This window comes from Capronia epimyces (genome assembly GCF_000585565.1).
Source record: "Capronia epimyces CBS 606.96 chromosome Unknown aczIQ-supercont1.1, whole genome shotgun sequence".
In the NCBI taxonomy this organism is placed as follows: domain Eukaryota; kingdom Fungi; phylum Ascomycota; class Eurotiomycetes; order Chaetothyriales; family Herpotrichiellaceae; genus Capronia; species Capronia epimyces.
In genome coordinates, this window is record NW_006912904.1 from 4,614,804 (window position 1) to 4,633,313 (window position 18,510).

The 18,510-nt window shown below is 54.5% G+C and overlaps 8 protein-coding genes across 8 annotated transcripts; 3 read left to right on the forward strand and 5 right to left on the reverse strand.

The window, feature by feature from the left end:
* Positions 1-34: 34 nt before the first annotated feature.
* On the forward strand, positions 35-1,894 carry A1O3_01668 (dihydroxy-acid dehydratase; the record flags this gene model as incomplete). The annotated part of the gene is made up of 1 exon (XM_007731812.1): positions 35-1,894. One exon carries the CDS (start codon positions 35-37, stop codon positions 1,892-1,894), a length of 1,860 nt encoding a protein of 619 aa, XP_007730002.1.
* Positions 1,895-2,765: 871 nt separating this feature from the next.
* A1O3_01670 (uncharacterized protein) lies at positions 2,766-3,710 on the reverse strand (the record flags this gene model as incomplete). The annotated part of the gene is made up of 1 exon (XM_007731813.1): positions 2,766-3,710. One exon carries the CDS (start codon positions 3,708-3,710, stop codon positions 2,766-2,768), a length of 945 nt encoding a protein of 314 aa, XP_007730003.1.
* Positions 3,711-4,156: 446 nt separating this feature from the next.
* Positions 4,157-6,049, forward strand: A1O3_01671 (uncharacterized protein; the record flags this gene model as incomplete). Its single annotated transcript, XM_007731814.1, has 1 exon — positions 4,157-6,049. One exon carries the CDS (start codon positions 4,157-4,159, stop codon positions 6,047-6,049), a length of 1,893 nt encoding a protein of 630 aa, XP_007730004.1.
* Positions 6,050-7,138: 1,089 nt separating this feature from the next.
* Positions 7,139-8,404, reverse strand: A1O3_01672 (uncharacterized protein; the record flags this gene model as incomplete). The annotated part of the gene is made up of 1 exon (XM_007731815.1): positions 7,139-8,404. The coding sequence occupies one exon, from the start codon at positions 8,402-8,404 to the stop codon at positions 7,139-7,141; it is 1,266 nt and encodes a 421-aa protein (XP_007730005.1).
* Positions 8,405-10,054: 1,650 nt separating this feature from the next.
* Positions 10,055-11,452, reverse strand: A1O3_01673 (HAL protein kinase; the record flags this gene model as incomplete). Its single annotated transcript, XM_007731816.1, has 1 exon — positions 10,055-11,452. One exon carries the CDS (start codon positions 11,450-11,452, stop codon positions 10,055-10,057), a length of 1,398 nt encoding a protein of 465 aa, XP_007730006.1.
* A 2,286-nt stretch (positions 11,453-13,738) lies between these two features.
* On the reverse strand, positions 13,739-14,989 carry A1O3_01674 (uncharacterized protein; the record flags this gene model as incomplete). Its single annotated transcript, XM_007731817.1, has 4 exons — positions 13,739-13,985; positions 14,050-14,740; positions 14,797-14,913; positions 14,965-14,989. The coding sequence occupies 4 exons, from the start codon at positions 14,987-14,989 to the stop codon at positions 13,739-13,741; spliced, it is 1,080 nt and encodes a 359-aa protein (XP_007730007.1).
* A 728-nt stretch (positions 14,990-15,717) lies between these two features.
* On the forward strand, positions 15,718-16,674 carry A1O3_01675 (uncharacterized protein; the record flags this gene model as incomplete). The annotated part of the gene is made up of 1 exon (XM_007731818.1): positions 15,718-16,674. One exon carries the CDS (start codon positions 15,718-15,720, stop codon positions 16,672-16,674), a length of 957 nt encoding a protein of 318 aa, XP_007730008.1.
* Positions 16,675-16,898: 224 nt separating this feature from the next.
* A1O3_01676 (uncharacterized protein) lies at positions 16,899-18,401 on the reverse strand (the record flags this gene model as incomplete). Its single annotated transcript, XM_007731819.1, has 1 exon — positions 16,899-18,401. One exon carries the CDS (start codon positions 18,399-18,401, stop codon positions 16,899-16,901), a length of 1,503 nt encoding a protein of 500 aa, XP_007730009.1.
* Between the last annotated feature and the right edge of the window lie 109 nt (positions 18,402-18,510).

Consider the following 18,510-nt stretch of genomic DNA (forward strand, 5'->3'; position numbering starts at 1 on the left):
ACGCTTGAGCAGCTTTGAAGTAAGCGCAAGCAAGATGGATTCTCACGACACCTCAAAGGCCGATGGCTCGCCAGATGTGCACAGCTCAGACTACGACCTCTCCCGGCCGATCACATCGACGTCGGGCCTTCGTTCAGGACTCACCTCGTACGGCGACGCGCATTTCTCTCTGTTCCTGCGCAAAGTGTTCATCAAAGCCTTGGGATACTCGGACTCGGCGCTGTCGTTGCCCATCATCGGCATCATCAACACGTACTCGTCCTTCAACCCGTGCCACTCCAATGTCCCTCAGCTCATCGAGTCCGTCAAGCGAGGCGTGCTCGCTTCGGGCGGGTTGCCGGTGGACTTCCCCACCATCAGCGTGCACGAGAGCTTCTCCAGCCCGACGAGCATGTACCTGCGCAACCTGATGAGCATGGACACGGAGGAGATGATCAAGGCCCAGCCTGTGGACGCGGTCGTCATGATTGGCGGCTGCGACAAGACGGTGCCGGCGCAGTTGATGGGCGGCATCAGCGCGAATAAGCCTGTCATCCCCCTGATCACGGGCCCGATGATCCCCGGGTCCGTCGAAGGGGTGCGAGTAGGTGCTTGTACGGATTGCAGGAGTTACTGGGCCAAGTACCGCGCGGGCGATGTCGACTTGGAGGACATCATGTCGGTCAACGAGGAGTTGGCGCCCACCGGCGGCACATGTGGTGTCATGGGCACCGCATCCACCATGGCCTGCGTCACTGCTGCCTTGGGTTTGCTGGACTTGCGAGCCGGTGCCACGTCGGCTGCGGTCAGCTCTGCCAGACTGCGAGTCGCGGAGCAGGCTGGCCGCAACGCGGTCGCCATGTTGAAGATGGAGCACTCGCGGCCGCAGGACTTGCTCACTCGAGAGAGTTTCTTGAATGCCATTACCGTTCTACAGGCTATCGGCGGGAGCACGAATGCCGTCGTGCACTTGATGGCCATCATCAACAGACACCCCAAAGTGGCGGGCACTATTGACCTCAGCACCATTGACGAGATTGGCAAAAAGACTCCTCTCCTGGTCGATCTCAAACCGAGCGGCGACAACTACATGACAGATTTCCACAACGCCGGTGGAATGCTGACCTTGATGAAAACTCTCCGACCATTGTTGCATCTAAATGCGAGAACGTACACTGGTCAAACGCTCGGCGAACTTCTCGACAGCTCGCCTTCCAAGTTGTTCCCGTACGCCAGGCAGATCGTCCGGTCTTTGGAGGGTCCGCTTTACCCAAACTCCAGCCTTGTGGTGCTGTACGGCAACGTGTGCCCCAACGGCGCCGTCATGAAAGCCTCGGCGTCCAAAAACCGCAAATTACTCCAGCATAGCGGACGTGCTTGCGTCTTCGAAAACTCCGCCGACATGGCCAGGCGGATCGACTCGCCCGATCTCGACGTGGACGCCGACTCGGTGCTGGTGCTCAAGAGCATTGGGCCCGTGGGGAATCCTGGCATGCCCGAGGCGGGCTTGATCCCTATTCCGCAGAAGCTAGGCAGGCAAGGCGTGACGGACATGTTGAGGATCAGTGATGGTCGGATGAGCGGGACTGCTGGCGGAACCATCATCTTGCATATTGCGCCCGAGTCTGCAGACCTTGATTCAGTGTTTGGCGTTGTGGAGACGGGTGACAGGATCGTCTGCGACGTCGAGAACCGGAAGCTGCTGCTTGATGTGGACGAGCATGAAATCAGCCGCCGGATCGCCGAGCGTAAGAAGAGCGCTCAAAGCGTGTCCTCGTCTGGCAGCAGGGAGCCCTGGGTCGAAAGAGCACACGTCCGCGGATATCGTGGTCTGTACGAAAGAGAAGTCAATCAGGCCCATCTTGGTTGCGATTTCGGTTTCCTGACCGCCCAAGGGCCGACCATCAGTCAATGAACATGGAAGAACCCGAAGAATCCTTCAAGTGTATATATGAATATATATATATAGATAGATATACAGAGTACTCCGTATACATCATCCAGGCTGACCGATTCTATTTTCCCCACCTGGTGGTCGTGGTCGACAACGTCGTAGTAGTCATTGTTGTTAAGGTTCAGGTCGCCGTCGTGGCCAGTTGTTTGCGTTGCTGTTATTATTGCCATCCTCCTCATCGTCAAGGTCGCTGTCGTTGTCGTTGCGGTCGAGGAGGATTAGTCATACAACGGTTGGACTTTGAAAGTTTGACCAGTCCCACGTGAAGACCCACCCTTGGCATATTCTAGAAAACCTAGCAATATAAGTTACAGAGGACAAATTCTGTCCAACAATTGCGAGTAGCAATAATCTACCGCCGGGTTAGCTCAATCGGTAGAGCGTGTGGCTCTTATCACCAAGTCACCACAAGGTTAGGGGTTCGACCCCCCTATTCGGCTCGAGCAAGTTTAATTCCACCCTTAGCAGCGAGTCTTCAATTCTAACAAATTCTTCAGTTCCGGATTTCAATCAATCTCCTTTTTTTTGGTCTTCTTGCTCACTTGACTTTTTGACCTATTTCGCCTTTTCGACTTTCCTAAGTTGGGAGGATAATCATATATCAGCATCTGCGAGCCTCGCAACATTTAATAGCATCTGGATTTGATGTCATCTTTAGAACTGAATGAACGCTGTAGTCCTAAGCGGATATATCTTGATCATGTGATGACACACTGCACGGTCAGGCGCTGCACGGTCAGGCGCTGCACGGTCAGGCGCTGCACGGTCAGGCGCTGCACGGTCAGGCGCTGCACGTAACTATTTGAGCTTTGCACTGCTCGCCGCCTCTTCTTCATTCATCCTCACGCCTCGGACAGCGATCTCGCGACGGTTGCCTCTCTCCGCTATCGTCTCGACGACTTTTATGACGGCGGTCCCGATCGCGATGGGAACTATGGTCTCCGTGCTTTCTCGGCCTTCTCTCATAAGCATCGTCTGGGTCCTGTCGTGCCACTTTTTCCTTTTCCTTCCGCTCCTCGTGAGGATCGTCTCGCTCGTCTCGCTCATGCCGGTGCCGGTGCCGGTGCCTGTGTCCTCGCCCATCCTGCGTCTGGTCCTCCTTATCATTTTCGTCTCCTCTCGATCTATGCCCATGCTTATGCCTGGAACGTCTTTCTCGATCCCGTTCTCGCGCCCTTTCGACTTCTCGCCTCTTTTCCCTGATTAGATACTCTCGCATGGGATCCTCGTCTTCGCCATCTTGCTTGATCGCCAACATCTCTTCCAACTCCTGCTCTTCTTTGAGCATGTGCTTTCTCTTTTTCCTCCGGTGCCTCGCTTCCCCGGGCTCATCGTCGTCACTACCATCACTCTCCCTCTTCCCGTTGCCATTCAACTCGGCCTCGGCCTCTTGTTCCCAGCGGTCAATCCGATGAGTGTCTTCGTCTTCGTCGTCTTTCTTCTTGTATCTCGTATGATCCACTCTCAGCAGCCTCCCCAGGACGTCGGCGCCAGTAAAGTTATCCACCGCGAGATCACAACTGCGCTGATCTTCATATTTGAGGAAGGCAAATCCCTTGCTCTTGCCCGTCTCCCGGTCGCGGATCAGGTTGAGGTGTGTAGGGTTGCCAAACTGCGAGAAGACAGTGACGACGTCGCCTTCTGTCAAGTCGGGATGCAGTCCGCCAATGTAGATGTACGCCGTGTCGCGATAATCGGCGTGCCAGGACGCTGAGGGTGGCGTGGCATTCTCGAGTTCGCGTTTGTTCAAAAGTTGCGTTTGTCGGATGGCGTTCATGGTGGAGCTGCAGAATGTGCTTGCTTTGGTCTTTGAAGAGAGTGGTCAGCACGTTTATACTGGTCGCATTCTTGCCGAGTCGGACTGGCCAGTCTGTTGTGTATCTTCTCTAGAGTCTTGAGAGGGTGAAGGAGAAAAAGAGGGTTCGATAAATCGACGTATGTTGAATTCTGGATCTCTCGACTCCAACTCCAGACTTTCTGACTAGGCTGCGGAGAAACAAATAAATACAGTGGAACTACAGTATATACAGCACCCTCAATCAATCCACGACGCGAAGCACATGACTTCATACAGCTTGCGCGCCAGAATGTACCATCACCTGCATCTCTCGCCCAGCAATATCAGTTTCTTCCCATGGGTCTGATTGCGCGCTTTGAACGAGACCTATCTGCTCTGTTGCGCCTCTGCGTCTGAGTCTGCCGTCCGCCTCCCCCCTTCTCACCATGTTGACTGCCACCACCACAACACATCTCCCCTCGAGACGCCCCTTAAGCAAAGATGGGCCGACCGGGAAACAAGCGATATGGGTCCCCATGCTCAACAGCGCCTCCAAGGGCAAAGACATCACCGAAAAGCAACTCATCATCCTCGGCGGCACCCCCGAACGGCAGCGCGAGTTTCTAGAACAATTGAACCCTCCTAACCTACGCCCTCGATATGCTGCCAACGACCGAAGAAGGCAGCCCCGGACAGGAGCAGGGACAGTGACAGTACCTATGTCAAACCGGTATGCTCTGGGCTACACCTACTACGATGTCCTAGATGCAGACCAGGAAGATGTGTTGGCACGATTGAACGTCTACATGCTGGCGAGCCCTAGTGCGAGTTTCGCACCATTGCTCAAGCCGTTGTTCACTACTAAGACGGTCAAGGACATGTTGATCACCATCCTGCTGGACTGGGAAGAACCGTTGAAATGGGCCAGACAGCTGCGACAGTGGATACGGCTGCTGAGAACAGTGATCCTGAGCCTGGACGAGCAGACCAAGATTGAGATGGAGGAGACAATGACGGCGTGGAAAGAGAAAAGGGTCGGCCCTGACGCTCCATCCGCTCAGCCCGGTGGCAGCACCATAAATCCGAGCCCGGATCAGAAGTCAATATCTGTATCGGCACCACCCTTGGGGCCGGGAGAATGGGACGAAGGACTCGGCGTTCCGTTGTCAGTGGTCTGCATCCAGGCGGAAAAGATTGAAGTGCTTGAACGTGATTATGGCTGGGGTGAAGACCAATTCGATTTCCTGATGCAGTGGCTACGATGTGTACTGCTCAAACACGGAGCATCGTTGGTTTACACGGCGACATTCGACCCGAACAACGTGCGAACATTGCTCCATTCCAGTCTAAGCATCCACTCTCTCCTGAAACGAGAGGTTGCAAAACACAACATTGTCGACAGAGACAAGATTCTCGTGCCGCCGAACTGGGATTCTTGGGGCAAGATCCGCATCTTGAAGGATGGCTTTGACCCAGAAGCAGTGGCCAATGCCTGGTCTGTGGAAATCCAAGGCCCGCCGGAGCCGAAACAAGGCCTGTTCAACACTGTCAACACAGGTCAAGAGAGCGCCTCCCAGAACGAGACCGGCTCAGACCCTGAGTCCGCAGTGCACATGTACGAAACGACTCTCCGCAATCCGACCGACTACCGACCTTCCTTCCAACCACGCACGCATGACGAGACTGTCGTCGTGCCGTCAGTCCAAGAGTTCTTGCAAACACAGTACGAAGTCCTCGAGAAACTGAAGGTCGAAGACGAGAAGGAACAAAGAAAGTCCCGGCAAGGCGGAGCTGCAGCTGGAGCTACAGGATCCGGGGGGGTTATAGAGAGCGCAAATGACGCGTCAAGCGCCAAAGGGGCAGGAGCTGCCAATCTCACAATGGCAGAGCGCATCGGGCCGTACCAGATCAACGTCAACGGGATCGACTTTGATGCCGAAGAAGCCACCAAGCGGCTGAGGGAGCGCGAAAATGAGCGGAACCGGATTGCTTCTTCGGGGTCCACGTCGACATCTACGCACGCCACCACGGGTGCAAGCGCAGGCGCAGGTTCGGGAGTCGGCACGCCCATGCGTCGACAAGGCAGCGAAACCGGCGCAGACGGGGGGCAGCCACACACGCCGTCGTCGACGGGAGCGGGCAAGCAGAGCAATGATGCAGCCGCACAGTTCTTTGCGAATCTGATCAAGAAACAGGACAAGCGGGGTGCCGTGAGCGCCGGCGCCAGTCCGACGCGCGCTCCGGCGACCGCGAGCCCCAGCATACGTGGTGCTCTTGGTTCAGGACCCGCAAGCTCTGTTCAGGCAGGCAGTGCGGAGGAGAGAAGGCGGGAGTCATGAAGACCGAGAGAAGAGCAAAAGATGATGGAATTCGAGAGAAGAGCAAGAGATGATAGGATTCGAGACAGAAGAATCTCTCTCTCTCTGATCTCTCTTTCTCTCTCCCTGTCTCCCTCTCTGGGAACCGGAACCCAAACCAGCTGCGCTGTGTGCCAAAAAGGGCAAAGTAGGACGTACATTCGACCCTGTTCGCATTGGATTGACCTGACCTGACCATTGGAGATTGAAGCGTTCAAGCGGACACGGGGAGTGGACGCCTCGATATCAAGTAAAGTGTACAGGTTTATTTTCAGAAGCAAGTCAAGTTTCAACTATCCAGCTATCCAGCTATCCAACTACCCTTGTTTGTTTATTGTTTATTGGCGAGTCCCAGTATTACAGTGTAGATCACGGGCTAATGCCTTGTATCTTCTATCCTCATGCCATGCAGAGCAGAGCAGAGCACTCCGTACCCATCATGTGTATGTGTGTATATATATATATATACATATTCCAATTTGGGGGGCCATCCAAGGAGGACGGTGATAGCAACACCAACAACACCAACAGCGACACCAACAGCGACACCAACAGCGACACCAACAGCGACACCAACAGCGACACCAACAGAGACACCAATAGAGGCGCAGTGTATAGACACTAATATAGATACCAACAGATACGCAGTGTATAGTCACGTAGAAGTAGAATGATATAGACAGAAGCACAGCATGCACGTGTAGACAGATAATATAAATATAAATTTAAATTCCAATATCTTGGGGAATGTACATGTCGCCATCTTAATCCGAATCTTAATTCTTGATCGGTCTATCAAGCCACAAGTCCTAAGCCATGACAGTCAAGTCAGGGTCCCTTGCCGCGTGATAGCAACAGCAACAGCAGCAGTATCGAGTCTAATTCAGTCTACCATCCTTCCGAGTCCGGTTATCAGCTGAGAGCTCCGTCGGCCAGAGTTCAAGGTGGGTGTATGTGGATGTAGGTACATGTAGGTACATGTAGGTACGTGTAGGTACGTATATCTGTGGAAGGCCCAATCTCTTCCGAAGGTGTGGTGACGGGCGTGTAGATATGTGTAGGTGTGCCTGGTCAGTCAACACATCCCCCATCCGGGGTCCAGCCATCGATCGCGCTGGGCGTAACCACCTGGTCCTCGGGAAGCTTGACAATCAAACTATCGCGCAGCCGCTGGACCTCGTCGGGATTCAAACCGCATTTGTCGACGAGGTACTTCTCGACGCCGCCAAACTCGGCCTCAAGGACGGTCTTGAGGAAGGCACGCATGTTGCCGGCGCGCGAGCCACAGATTAGGGCGGCCTCTTCGCGGGTCATGCCCGGCCTGTCCTTGCCAATGTAGATCTTCTGCGGCCGGTCCGGAGCATTGCTTCCTCCACCGCTGCCCAGGCCTGTCTGGGTCATGCGGTCGATGAACTGGGAGCGCCACTCACCCAAGCCGGGCTCGGTGAGCGCGTATTCCCAGCAAATCGTATCTTCGTCGACGCCGATCAGCTTGAGCACCAGCGCGGCAAACACCCCCGTGCGGTCCTTGCCGGCCGTGCAGTGGAACAGCAACGGGTCGGACGGGGTTTCGAGCAAATGCCGGAACATGACAGCGTATGCTTGGGTGGCGCCGTGGGTGGCGATGTCGCGATACGCTTTAACAAAGCCCTCCGAGTAGGCAAACCCAACCTCTTCATCGTGCATGTGCACCGTCGTGTACCAGGCCAGCTTGGTCGCCAGCGCAACCGGCCCGTAGTCTTCGGTCTGGTAGACGGGGGTGAAATGTCGGGTCAGACCAGGGTAGTGATCGACGCATCCCGTCTTCGGGTCCGCCAATGGGTACACGTCCTTCCCACTGTTGGTCACCGTGGCTGCTAGCCGAGTGATCTCCGGCAAGGACCGTAGATCGTACACGTCGTGTACATTGAGTGTCTTCGTCAAGTACTCCGCCCCGGTCGGGGTCAGGTGTGTGGGGTGCGCGCAGCGGAACAGCAGCCCTCGTCGGAGAGCGTAGGTGGACGTCGGCGACCCATCTGCCGCCGAGTCTGATGCTGACGAAGGAGGCTGGCACCGATATCCACCTAGCTCCCGGAAGTTGGGCACGCCCTGGACATGGACGAACGGCGGGGTGGGCAGGTTGTCGGGGAAGGCGACGCCAAAGTTCTTGGGTTCCGGGGTGGCCAGACGGTTGGCCTTTTGGCTGGCCTCTTGAGCCTCGACATCGGCCTCTGTCAAAGGCCGGCCGTCCGGGTGCGACCGAGAGAAGCCGGGGGGCGGTTTAACGTCCATGTATGGCTGGTAAGGTGTGTCGGAAGACGGAACGGAAGGATTGGGATTGGGATTGGGATCGGCCATTGAGTGGGTTGCGGTACGGAGTACAGGCTCGAGAGTCTTGCTTTCTCCTTCTATCCGTTCAAGTTGTAGATCGGAATCGACGATGTGGGGATTTGCAAGTATATCTTTGTCTTCCGCTTCCCAGGTGTTCTTGCGTTCGTCACAGACGCGCAGAGACCGAGGCAAATTGTAGCAAAAGATCAATGCTCTGAAAGTACACGTTGCCCGTCACATGTAGCGAAGAAGAGGCGACCAGGCGAGTAGGCGATGCGGGGCAACTTCAGTGTCAAGTCGGACGCAACTAGAGTCAAAGCAACCTCGGCAACGGCCCGAATGGAATCAATTCAGTCAGGCGAGGGTTCGGGTTCAGAATGCGGATGAGCAAGAGGATGTCGGGTGAACAGAGTAAGGTACAGACAGAGTAAGCATGGGCCTGAGTGGTGACCGTGGTAGGCGGTAGGCGGCCGGGATATAAAATAATAACAATAATCTTTTCATGTCCCTCGCCGAGGCCTGGTTGGGCGATGGAGGGAGGACAGCGCAGTAGCTGTGGCTTAGGCTACGGGCCGGTGGCTACAGTAAGTGGCTTGTATCGGTGGCGTCTTTGTGGCTGATACTCGTACTCCGTATTCTCCGTATTCTGTTATCCGTATCTGCCTGCGCCTGGTAATCTGCTACTCGCCTGCCTCCAGTATGTTCCCGCCACAAAATATCGTGATTACTGAATGCTGAATACTGAATACTAAACACTAAACACTGAATGAGGAATGTGGAATGCTGAATGCTGAATGCTGAAGATCATTGATATCCTACCTTGGGTGGCTACCTCGACCACGTATTCCGAATGTCCTCTGTCCTCTCCTCTGTCCAGGGCGGGCGACATACCAATCACCAGTCCGCACTCCGCCACGTCGACGTCGCGTATTACCCCAACTTCAACTTCAGCTTTCCCGCAACCCTCATGATTATAGCCATCTACTCCGTATGCGGTGTAGACCCAGATGCATACTTGTCTATCTCACAGCTGGTCCTTGATTCTTGGTCCTTGCAGGTTTGCATTGCTCTTCCACCCATCATCTCCATAACGGGCGCCCGTTGCCGAGTCCAGTCCCCCCCCCTGTTCGTGTTCGCTGGCAGAGGCGGTCAGCAGCATTATTGGCAATTCTGATGCCGCACCTCGAAGTTGTTACTTGGGCTACCATCTTTACTTCCCCTTCCCCTTCCCTTGCCTATTCTTCTGCGAATCTAACAGAACATCCGACTGCGTCGACTGCTCGCTTACCTTGCTTGTATTTTGGGGCCGTGTACTGTATTGTGTCTATCGACGTATACTTAGGCACCCACGAGGAACATACAATGCAATGCAGTCTACCTCCCTTTTTTGAGCCTCGTCCGCATCACCCGTGACTACTGCTGCCGCTGCAGCTGCAGAAATCAATCGACACCCTCTGAGGTGCCTTCTGCCCCATGTATGTATCCTTACCTGAACAGAAGCCATGCTCTCTATACACCTGGCACTTCGTAACGCAGACTAGAGTCAACCACAATCGCCAGGCTAAAGGCAAGGAAACAAAAAGGTGTGCGGCGATCCGAAAACAAACAAAACATGCTGCAGGCACCTAGAGCAGTCATCCAGAATCCAGACTCGAAAGACGGGGCAGCCGCACAACCTCAACCATATCGTGACGTCCCATCTCCCATATCGAATCGATGCTGAGGCAGTCGTTTGACCGGGGGTGGCAGATGATCGTGTTTGGCCTGGACGTTCATTTTCGCCGCCACCTTGTCACATCCGGTCTTCGACACATCGATCCCGTTGGACAACGTCGCTCCAATGCCTTCGGGGGAACAGCAATCAATACCCTTCACCCACCGATCCTGGAGGGCGTCCTTAATGCTGCATCGCTTGTCTGGGTCGGGATGGAGCATTTTGAGGATACACCGACGATGGGAGTGGGACGGCAGAGCATTGAAGATTGGTCCACATTGAGGATACGCGGTTTCGTCAATCGGCGAGTCTTGGACTTGCTCCAGGAAAGTTTGCCAGCCTTCCAGAAACAGCGAGTAATTCACCTCGCTCTGGGTCGCACTCGGCCAGGGATTTCCCGCCAGAAAGATGGTCATGAAGAGAATCCCACAAGCCCACACGTCCAATTTGGTTGGATCATATTCTCGATCCTGAGCCAGGACTTCGGGCGAGATGTATGGTTTCGATCCACAGATGCCCGGGCTCGATTTCCGACGCTCTCTCATTCCTTGCCCGCAAAGGCTTCGTGAAGACGGTATGCCCGGATGGTCGCCACAAAACACCTCCGACACGCCAAAATCGGTGATCTTAATGTATCCTTCGTCGGTCATGAGAAGATTTTCCAGCTTGATGTCCCGGTGCGCAATGCCATGTTCATGCAAGTAATCCACGCCCCGGAGTACTTGCTTAAAAATGCAATTCCGGTCTTCTGCCTTGAAGTATCTGCGCTCCACCAGACTAAAGAGCTCGCCTTGTTGGCAGTATTCCATCACATGGTTCCATCGGCCATTGTGGGTGCACAACTGTACCGTCTGCACAACGTTGGGGTGGTTGAGCGATTTGGCGATGGTATATTCTGACTTGACCTTCCGAACGTATTCTTCTTCCGTCTCCCGCAAAGACCTCTTGCGATACTCTTTCACGGCATAATGGCGAGCATTGTCAGACTTCCTGTCCACTTTGCTCACCATGATCCTGACGGTGGCGCTGGATCCCTTCCCTATCTCTTTTCGGCGGCCGAATATGGAGGTCGAAACGAATTCGTCCTCCAAGGGACAGACATCGTCCACCACAAAGTCGTCTAGAGGACTGGCACTCAGACGACGGGCTTTGAGCCCTGATCCCTCCTTTGCGGGCAGCGAAAAGAGTGAGGACCGAGCGGGCTGGTTGTAGATGCTGCCATAACTGCCAGTTCGATGTACCCCCGGGGGCGGAGAAGGAGACAGGTATTTGTTTTCCTTGTGCGATTTGATCTTCGACAAGAAACTGAACCCACTGGAGGATCGTGTCGGTGGAGCTGGCGGACTGGTCATTACCGTCATGACCGTCAACTAGGGATGGAGACGCGGCCGTCGGTAGCGCAGATGGTAAGGTAGGACGTTCAGCCCACGCAAAGGGAGCGAACTCTGAGGAGAATCCAGCGTGACGACGAGCGACCGAAGTGAAATAGCAGGGGATGAGATAGATACGACCGGGGAATATTGAGCCGGTTTGGAGCAGCAGACAGTTGGGTTGGGCAAAGCGCTTGATGAGATTGCGACGGCAACCCGGATATCAGCGTCACTCTCTGGTACCAGTTTTTTGGCTTTGAGGGTGGGGTGGTCCCGAGGAACAAAAGAGCACAAGCACGAGACGATCTTGCGCAGTGGGATGTATGCGAGGAATATCAGTGACCCAGTTTGTCGCTAGTAATATAGTCCCACTGGGACGTCTTCCTCCACGGCGAATAAGCGAGGAGAATGGAGGTGAGTGTCCGAATGGGTGACTGACAAGTAAAGCGGGTATTACAGGAGAGACAAGTTCGACGTCGCTGCTTGTTGCAGTCGTCTGGGGAATCTGACTTCCTCCGGCTGTCAATGGGGTACGTGGTGATTTCAATGGATTTCATGTGCCATTTGTCGTCTTCTTTGGATTTTCACTTCGCCAATCGCAGATCTACCATCGGAGCCTATACACAAGGAAACCTTGTCTCGAGGAGGATCGGCGAGCGAAGGACAGGGACACAGATGGTTCGAGTCGGAAGGGGGAGGGATGGATTTGGATGCTCGACCGAACAGTTTGCTGCGTTGCGTGCCCGTTGTGATCAGGCAAGGACTGCTGGGCCAGACTGTAGCTAGGTCAGTCGGTGACAACAGGAAGGTCGAGAACGAGGGCAAGGCACCAAAAGAGGGGGTTTTGGACGAGTGACAAGCGCTGGGACGGTTACCTTCATTCTACCGTGACAGGGGTTCGATCACGAGCCTGAGCCCTCTCGGGTATAGAGCAGGCTGAGATTCCGAGCTGGCCGTCAGGTCAGATGGAGTTGGGAGGTTACCAGGTTGACCGGCGACGAGCATAGGTACTAGGTAAGTAATGAGGTTGTGGTTGTAGTGGACTCGACTGTCAAATCAATGCCTTATATAGCAACCCAAGTCTGCGTCGATACAGGGGGTGAACGGAAGGGTGAGAACTCGACCATCGGGTGAGGGTGAGGCACAGAGACTGTCAGTGTGCGGCGCAAATCCCACCCGAAGCTGCCGTTCTACCGTTGACGCCTCTCGCCTGAGGCAAGGCTACTGCAAGTCTGCGCTGCACTCCACGGACACCGACCCTGGCCGCCGGATTGGAGTGGGGTGGAGCGAGCTGTAGCGAGTTGCTGAGGACCAAGTTACCTGCGGAGTCCTCAGAGACCGCCCGTGAGAAATATGAAATGTCACACGGTGTTGATGTGTTCAAGGACCGGTCAGCTCTACGCCAGCGAAGAGGAGGTGGCCTCAGAGGCCTCAGGCCTCATTCATGGCTTCTGGAGAGGTGTTGCACATACAGTATCTATGCGGACAAAGCTAATGGTTACTGAGGCCCCTAGGCCTTTGTGACCTGGTGCTGTCCTACCATGCAAGAGGTCTTTCGAGTCTAGCTGCAACAGTCGATGGCCACGCTATCGTCACAATGCGCGATTTAATTCCCTGGCCGAATCGAATCGTCCATCCCATGATGCGCTGCTCACTTTGACCGACCTTGTGATGAGATGCTGTGCGACAGGCACCAACCCCTCCTCCGCAAAAACTGCACCGGGCCTAATCAGTAGCCTGCGCCCCTCCGACCGACACTACTGTCCCCCACGCTGTCCCGCCTCTTATAAGCTTCTCAAGGCTCTTCGCATCCCCTTAAGCTTCGTCCATCCCCTGCTGTGTAACTCGAAAACTCTGCTTAGGGTCAGCCCGCGGTCAGGCACCAACGAATCACCTCCTGTCTTTCTCGACGACATGCTGTAACTGACTCCGTACCGTTACAGCCAACCCGACAACTCGAGCATTCCTGCATTACTACTATCCACCACGCGCCAGCATCTCTCCGGGAGGAATAAGGAAAAATATTCTCTTTTCAAGGTCCCGTCACCGCTGATTAGAAGGTCGCTACTCTACCGCACCAAATCCACTGTCCTCAAGCAAACAATCGAGCCAGTGAACGTCTCTGCAGGCCTCACCGCTCATGTTCTGACGAAGCAATGTCTTCCAGCCTCACTGTCACAAAGCCAATTCAAGTCGATTCTGTCCCACTTTGATCCATGCCTGCATGAGACCGCAAGAAAAGAAACGGTTTCCAGTCTGGCCCGGGGTGGGTGCCGTCTATGCATCTTGATGGCCATGGCCGTTCAAGTCCTCCAATCCCTGGCTTTGTTCACGCTGCATTCGGGCCTCAATCTCACGTAGCTGGCTCTCCCGTGCCAACAATTCCTGCCGCTTCTCATTGATCTCTCGCTGGACCTTGACTTCGATCTCCCGCAGCTTCTCCTCTTCACGCCGGAGCTGCTCTTCTTTCAGGCGCACCGACTGGTTGGCTAGGTCTTCCGGGTTCATCGACGAGTCTTGCCCTCTGTAGCACAATAGTTAGTCCTTTCTGCATCTGTGAAGACAAAACATGGGGGTAGGGTTCATACGAGAGGCCTCCATCCACGCTCTTGCTCAGTTTCTCCGTGCGGTAGTTTTCGTACAGGAAGTCATGTGTGATTTCCTTGAGATCAGCAAGGTGTGAATGCAAGAGGGCGCTGCGAATGGCCAGGAAGTCCGAGTGGCGGGGGTTGTCCACTTCCACAATACCCCACGGATATTGTCGTGCCCGGACGCGTCGACCGCCAATCTCAAGCACATCTTCTGATCCAACAATGGCAAACGGCATCAAGCCACGTAGTTCGGCATTCTCCTCGACAGTATCCTCATCGTCCTCCTCAATATCGTAAGGGAAATTGTAGACGGGGATCCTATAATGTTCAATATCTTCCATGACCAATTTCTTCGACTCGGCCAATTCAGCTGGGGTCAGGGAATCGGCTTTGCCAATGACAGGAATGACATTGGCCCGGGGAGAGAGGCGTCTCATCAATTCGATGTCGAGCTCACGCAGACCATGCCCGGTTGGAGTGATGAAATAAAGCAATACATGCACGCGGTTGTCACGGAATCGAGGGTTTCGCTTGATGCGCGACTCTTCAGCCAGGATGTCGTCATACTGTCTCTCGAGGTAGCCAACGATCTCGCCGAAGGATGCTTCATTATCGATCTGGTCGCCGAAGCCGGGAGTGTCCACAATCGTCAACGAGACACGTGTGCCCTCCTCATCCAATTCAAGCTCTGCAAGCGTTGTTAGTCACATTGCACAGGGTACTGTGCATTGTTACTCCACCTACCAACCGTCACGGGCTTGATCCTAACTCCTTCTTCGAGATGGGCATTGGCTGCATCGTCGGCATCTTTGGGCTGAAGAACTCTCCTTCCGCAGAGGGTGTTGACAAACGTGGTCCGGCCTTGACAGTGATCAGCTCAACTACAGCTATTGGTGGAGCAGGAAAACATACCTGTCCCGCTTGCGCCGCACACCATGAGACAAAACTGAATTCCTTTCTTGACATTCTTCTTTCTCCGAATCTATACGACCAAGCGCATGCTATTAGTAGAGAACATGATGACGAGGACAGTATTTCTGATAAGGAGTTGTAGGTAGAGATGATCTGTGTTGTAACGAATCGTGCTAGATAGGGGTGATGAAAGCGAGACAGCGTACCGGATTCATTGGTGAAGACATTCTGGCGACTCGAATCGATAGTAGAGCGACGTAGAGAACAGAGGGCGCCGAGACTGGATGTGGTCGTCCACGACAACGACGAACAGGGAAATTAATCAACGATGCGACGTTGATGTTGTTGACGATGAAGGAGAGGGAGAGAGAGATCGTGTGGTTGTCGACAGACTGCGCTGCTGGCCAAAAAATTAGGGGTAACGTGTCGCCGGGATCCGCAGCTAGTCTGGGGTCGCGCTTTCCCCTTTCTAGACGCTCCTAACGCTCTCTATCAGCCTCGTGAATGGCCATCTTACAACCCAACTGACTTGGTCTGTCTATATGACAATTTCCTGCGACCGTCTCTGTGAAACTAGACGTGACGCCTGTCTCTTTCCGACGACTCTGCAGGACCAGGACAAAAGAGTCCAGCTTTGTCTCCCCAGGGCCTGACGGCTAGGTACCTACCCACGAGGTAGGTCAGATATTTTCCTACTGAACCCTTCTACATTCCGCAGTCATTTTCGACTGGCCTTCTGTCCTTCAGCTCGTCATGTCTTATCGACGGCCTGGCAATTCGAGGCGACAACAATCTGTCGACTTCCCACGCTACCCTCCCATGTCCTCCACGACACAGACACAAGCACAACATCCCCAAGACGCTACTCCTCCTACGTCTATACCAATGCCTCTTGCCCAGCCACCTATACAAGCCTCAGATTACGAGTCGGATTACCAAGGGTATCAGTCAGACTACCCTCTAAAGCCTCCTCCCCCAGACCGCACCAACGAAGAACTCAACTTGTCAGTGCTCAGACGCATCAATCCTGCCATATCCTCCATCCTTTCAATTGCGCCTTATGCCGTCGTCTACGAATTTTCCCCTGCACCGCAACCGGAATGGACCAAGACAGGTGTAGAGGGATCCTTGTTCATATGTGAGCTTACCCCGGGACGGTACGGAGAGGATCGATATTGCGCCATAGTCCTCAACAGAAGAGGGCTAGATAATTTCGAGGCGGAGTTGAGAGAAGGAGAAAACGCCGGTGTCGAAGTAACAGGAGAATATGTCATCATCAGCTTCAAGGAGGGCCACGAGCAAAAGATCTATGGTGTCTACATCTTTCATGACGCGCCCGGGTCATCCACCGAACACGCGCAGAAACTAAACGGCGACCTGATGAAGTCGCTCGCCGATCACGCAGGAGCGAGTAGACAAGCAGCTGAAGCTGCCGCATCTGCTGCCGTTGCACAACACACCAATGGGCATATGCAACAAGCTGAAGAAATTTTACAACATCATCAAGCCAATGCAGCCCTACCTGGGCAGCAGATCAGTCTTCAACAGCTATTTGGCCAGCAACGGGCAGCTGATGCCAGCTGGAGTGTGAGAACACACAACCTGGATGGAGCCCAACCTCATAGCGCGACAGGTATGGCACCTCAAGAAGCAGCACCTCAGAGGCCCGACGTTCTAGGAGACCTCTTTAGAAGAGCGGGTATTTCTTAAAACTAGGCAGGCAGAAAAAGCGACGTGTCTGCTTGATGGGTAGCGTTGATGCTCTACCTTTGATCCACACAATCATCTAGCATAAACCGTGTGGGATGGAATACTATATCCAATCACATTCTGTTCGCCAGGATGGGCGAGGAGGCAGAGACAAATTGAATCTATTTCGACGTGAGCCTTCTCTAGCCTTTATGAGAACACGAGACCAGACAAACATAAGTCGATCAGACGGATTCTCGACACTCTTGACCCAATATCTCCCTCAGCCATCCTATCACTCGTCGGGCAACGAACTCGCTCTGGTTCAGACACCAAGCATGCGCCAGCCCGTCCGTCTCATATATCCGCACCATCGGCGCTTCGTCCACGGCGTGCTTGTCGTGGTTGGTGGCGTCAAGTCTAAATTGTACCTCATCAGTCGCGTGGCCCAGAATATCGATCTCGTCCCTCTCCACCACTCCGCCGCCTCTGGCTCTTTGGATCTCTTCCCGCGTGATGTCCGCGACCCAGTGATCCGACTTTGCGAACCAGAAGTAGAGCCTGGGAGTAGGAGAGAACCTTGTAGCCCCGCCAATGTCGTTATCGACAGCTGCTGCTCCCCAGACCTCTTCACCCCACCCATCAGCTCTGATCTGGCCCATCTCATCCGCAGCCATATACAAGGCCTGCTTGACGCCGCGCGGACTCCTGAGGAACGCCAGTGTGGCGTCGGACCCATGCGAGCCCCGTTTCATGCCGGCGACTCGCTCCACGAGCCAAGAGAGCCAGGTCGACGGCAGCGACTTGACAAGAACCGAGTGGACCAGCGTGTGGGCCAGCACAGGTAGTATAAACCGCGACGCGGATGCGGATGGGAGTGCGAGCTGGAGGGAGGTCAACAGCGGCGTCGCGACGCGGCCGGACGGGGAGCGATGAATGTCGACGATAGTCGGGGTGAGGAGGATACATGCGGTGACTGTCCACGAGGCATTGACTGAAGCTGCAGGTGGTGACGAAGTTGAGCTTTGTCCTGTACGTGTAGTATCAGTACTCGTAGATGAGATGTTTATACCGGAAGTCGAATTTGCCCGGTTTGATGCACTGCTGCTTGATGTTGTCGACGACGACGATTGACGAAATCCATGCCGTTCATGCCGTAGCCTCACAATCTCTAGCGCAATGTACGCGCCGACACTGTGGCCCACGAGCACAACATTGACGAGCGGTTGCGGTTCCGGCACTTGTCCTTGCGTTGGGTCACGGCCTGGCTCTTGTTCCCGTTGCTGTTCCTGATCTTGTTCCTGATCTTGTTCCCGTTCCCGTTCTTGTTCCTGTTCTCCCGTCTCCAAGGCTGCTGTTCCGTCTCCCGGTCCAGTCGAGGCGGCCTTAGCTGTCGACAGGCCGTCTTTGCAGTTGTGGTTGTGGTTACGAAGCGTGTCGACCAACTTCTCGAGGCGCGCATAGCTCAATTCGATCTGTTCACGGAGCGAGTAGAGTCTGGTATTGGTTTTGTCGTCGTCGTTGTCGTCGTCCTCACATGGGCTAGGCTGGGCGGTTTGCTCCTTTGGCTCTTTGGGCTGAGACTTGTCACTCTCGTCTTGGTCTTGGTCTTGATCTTGATCTTGCGACTGCTCTTGCGGTTGTGACTGCGACCTGCTTGAACCTGAACCTGAATGTGAATGCTGGCGCTGGCCTAAGCCTTCGCTCAGACAAGGGAACCTGACGGGAGGATAAAGCAACTCATCCATCCGCACATGGGCATGCTCATCTTTTCTCACGCTCTCTCCCTCTCCCTCTCCCTCTGTCCCTCGGCTGGTCTTAGTCTTGTTTCCGGTCCAACACTCGACCTCGAACCCG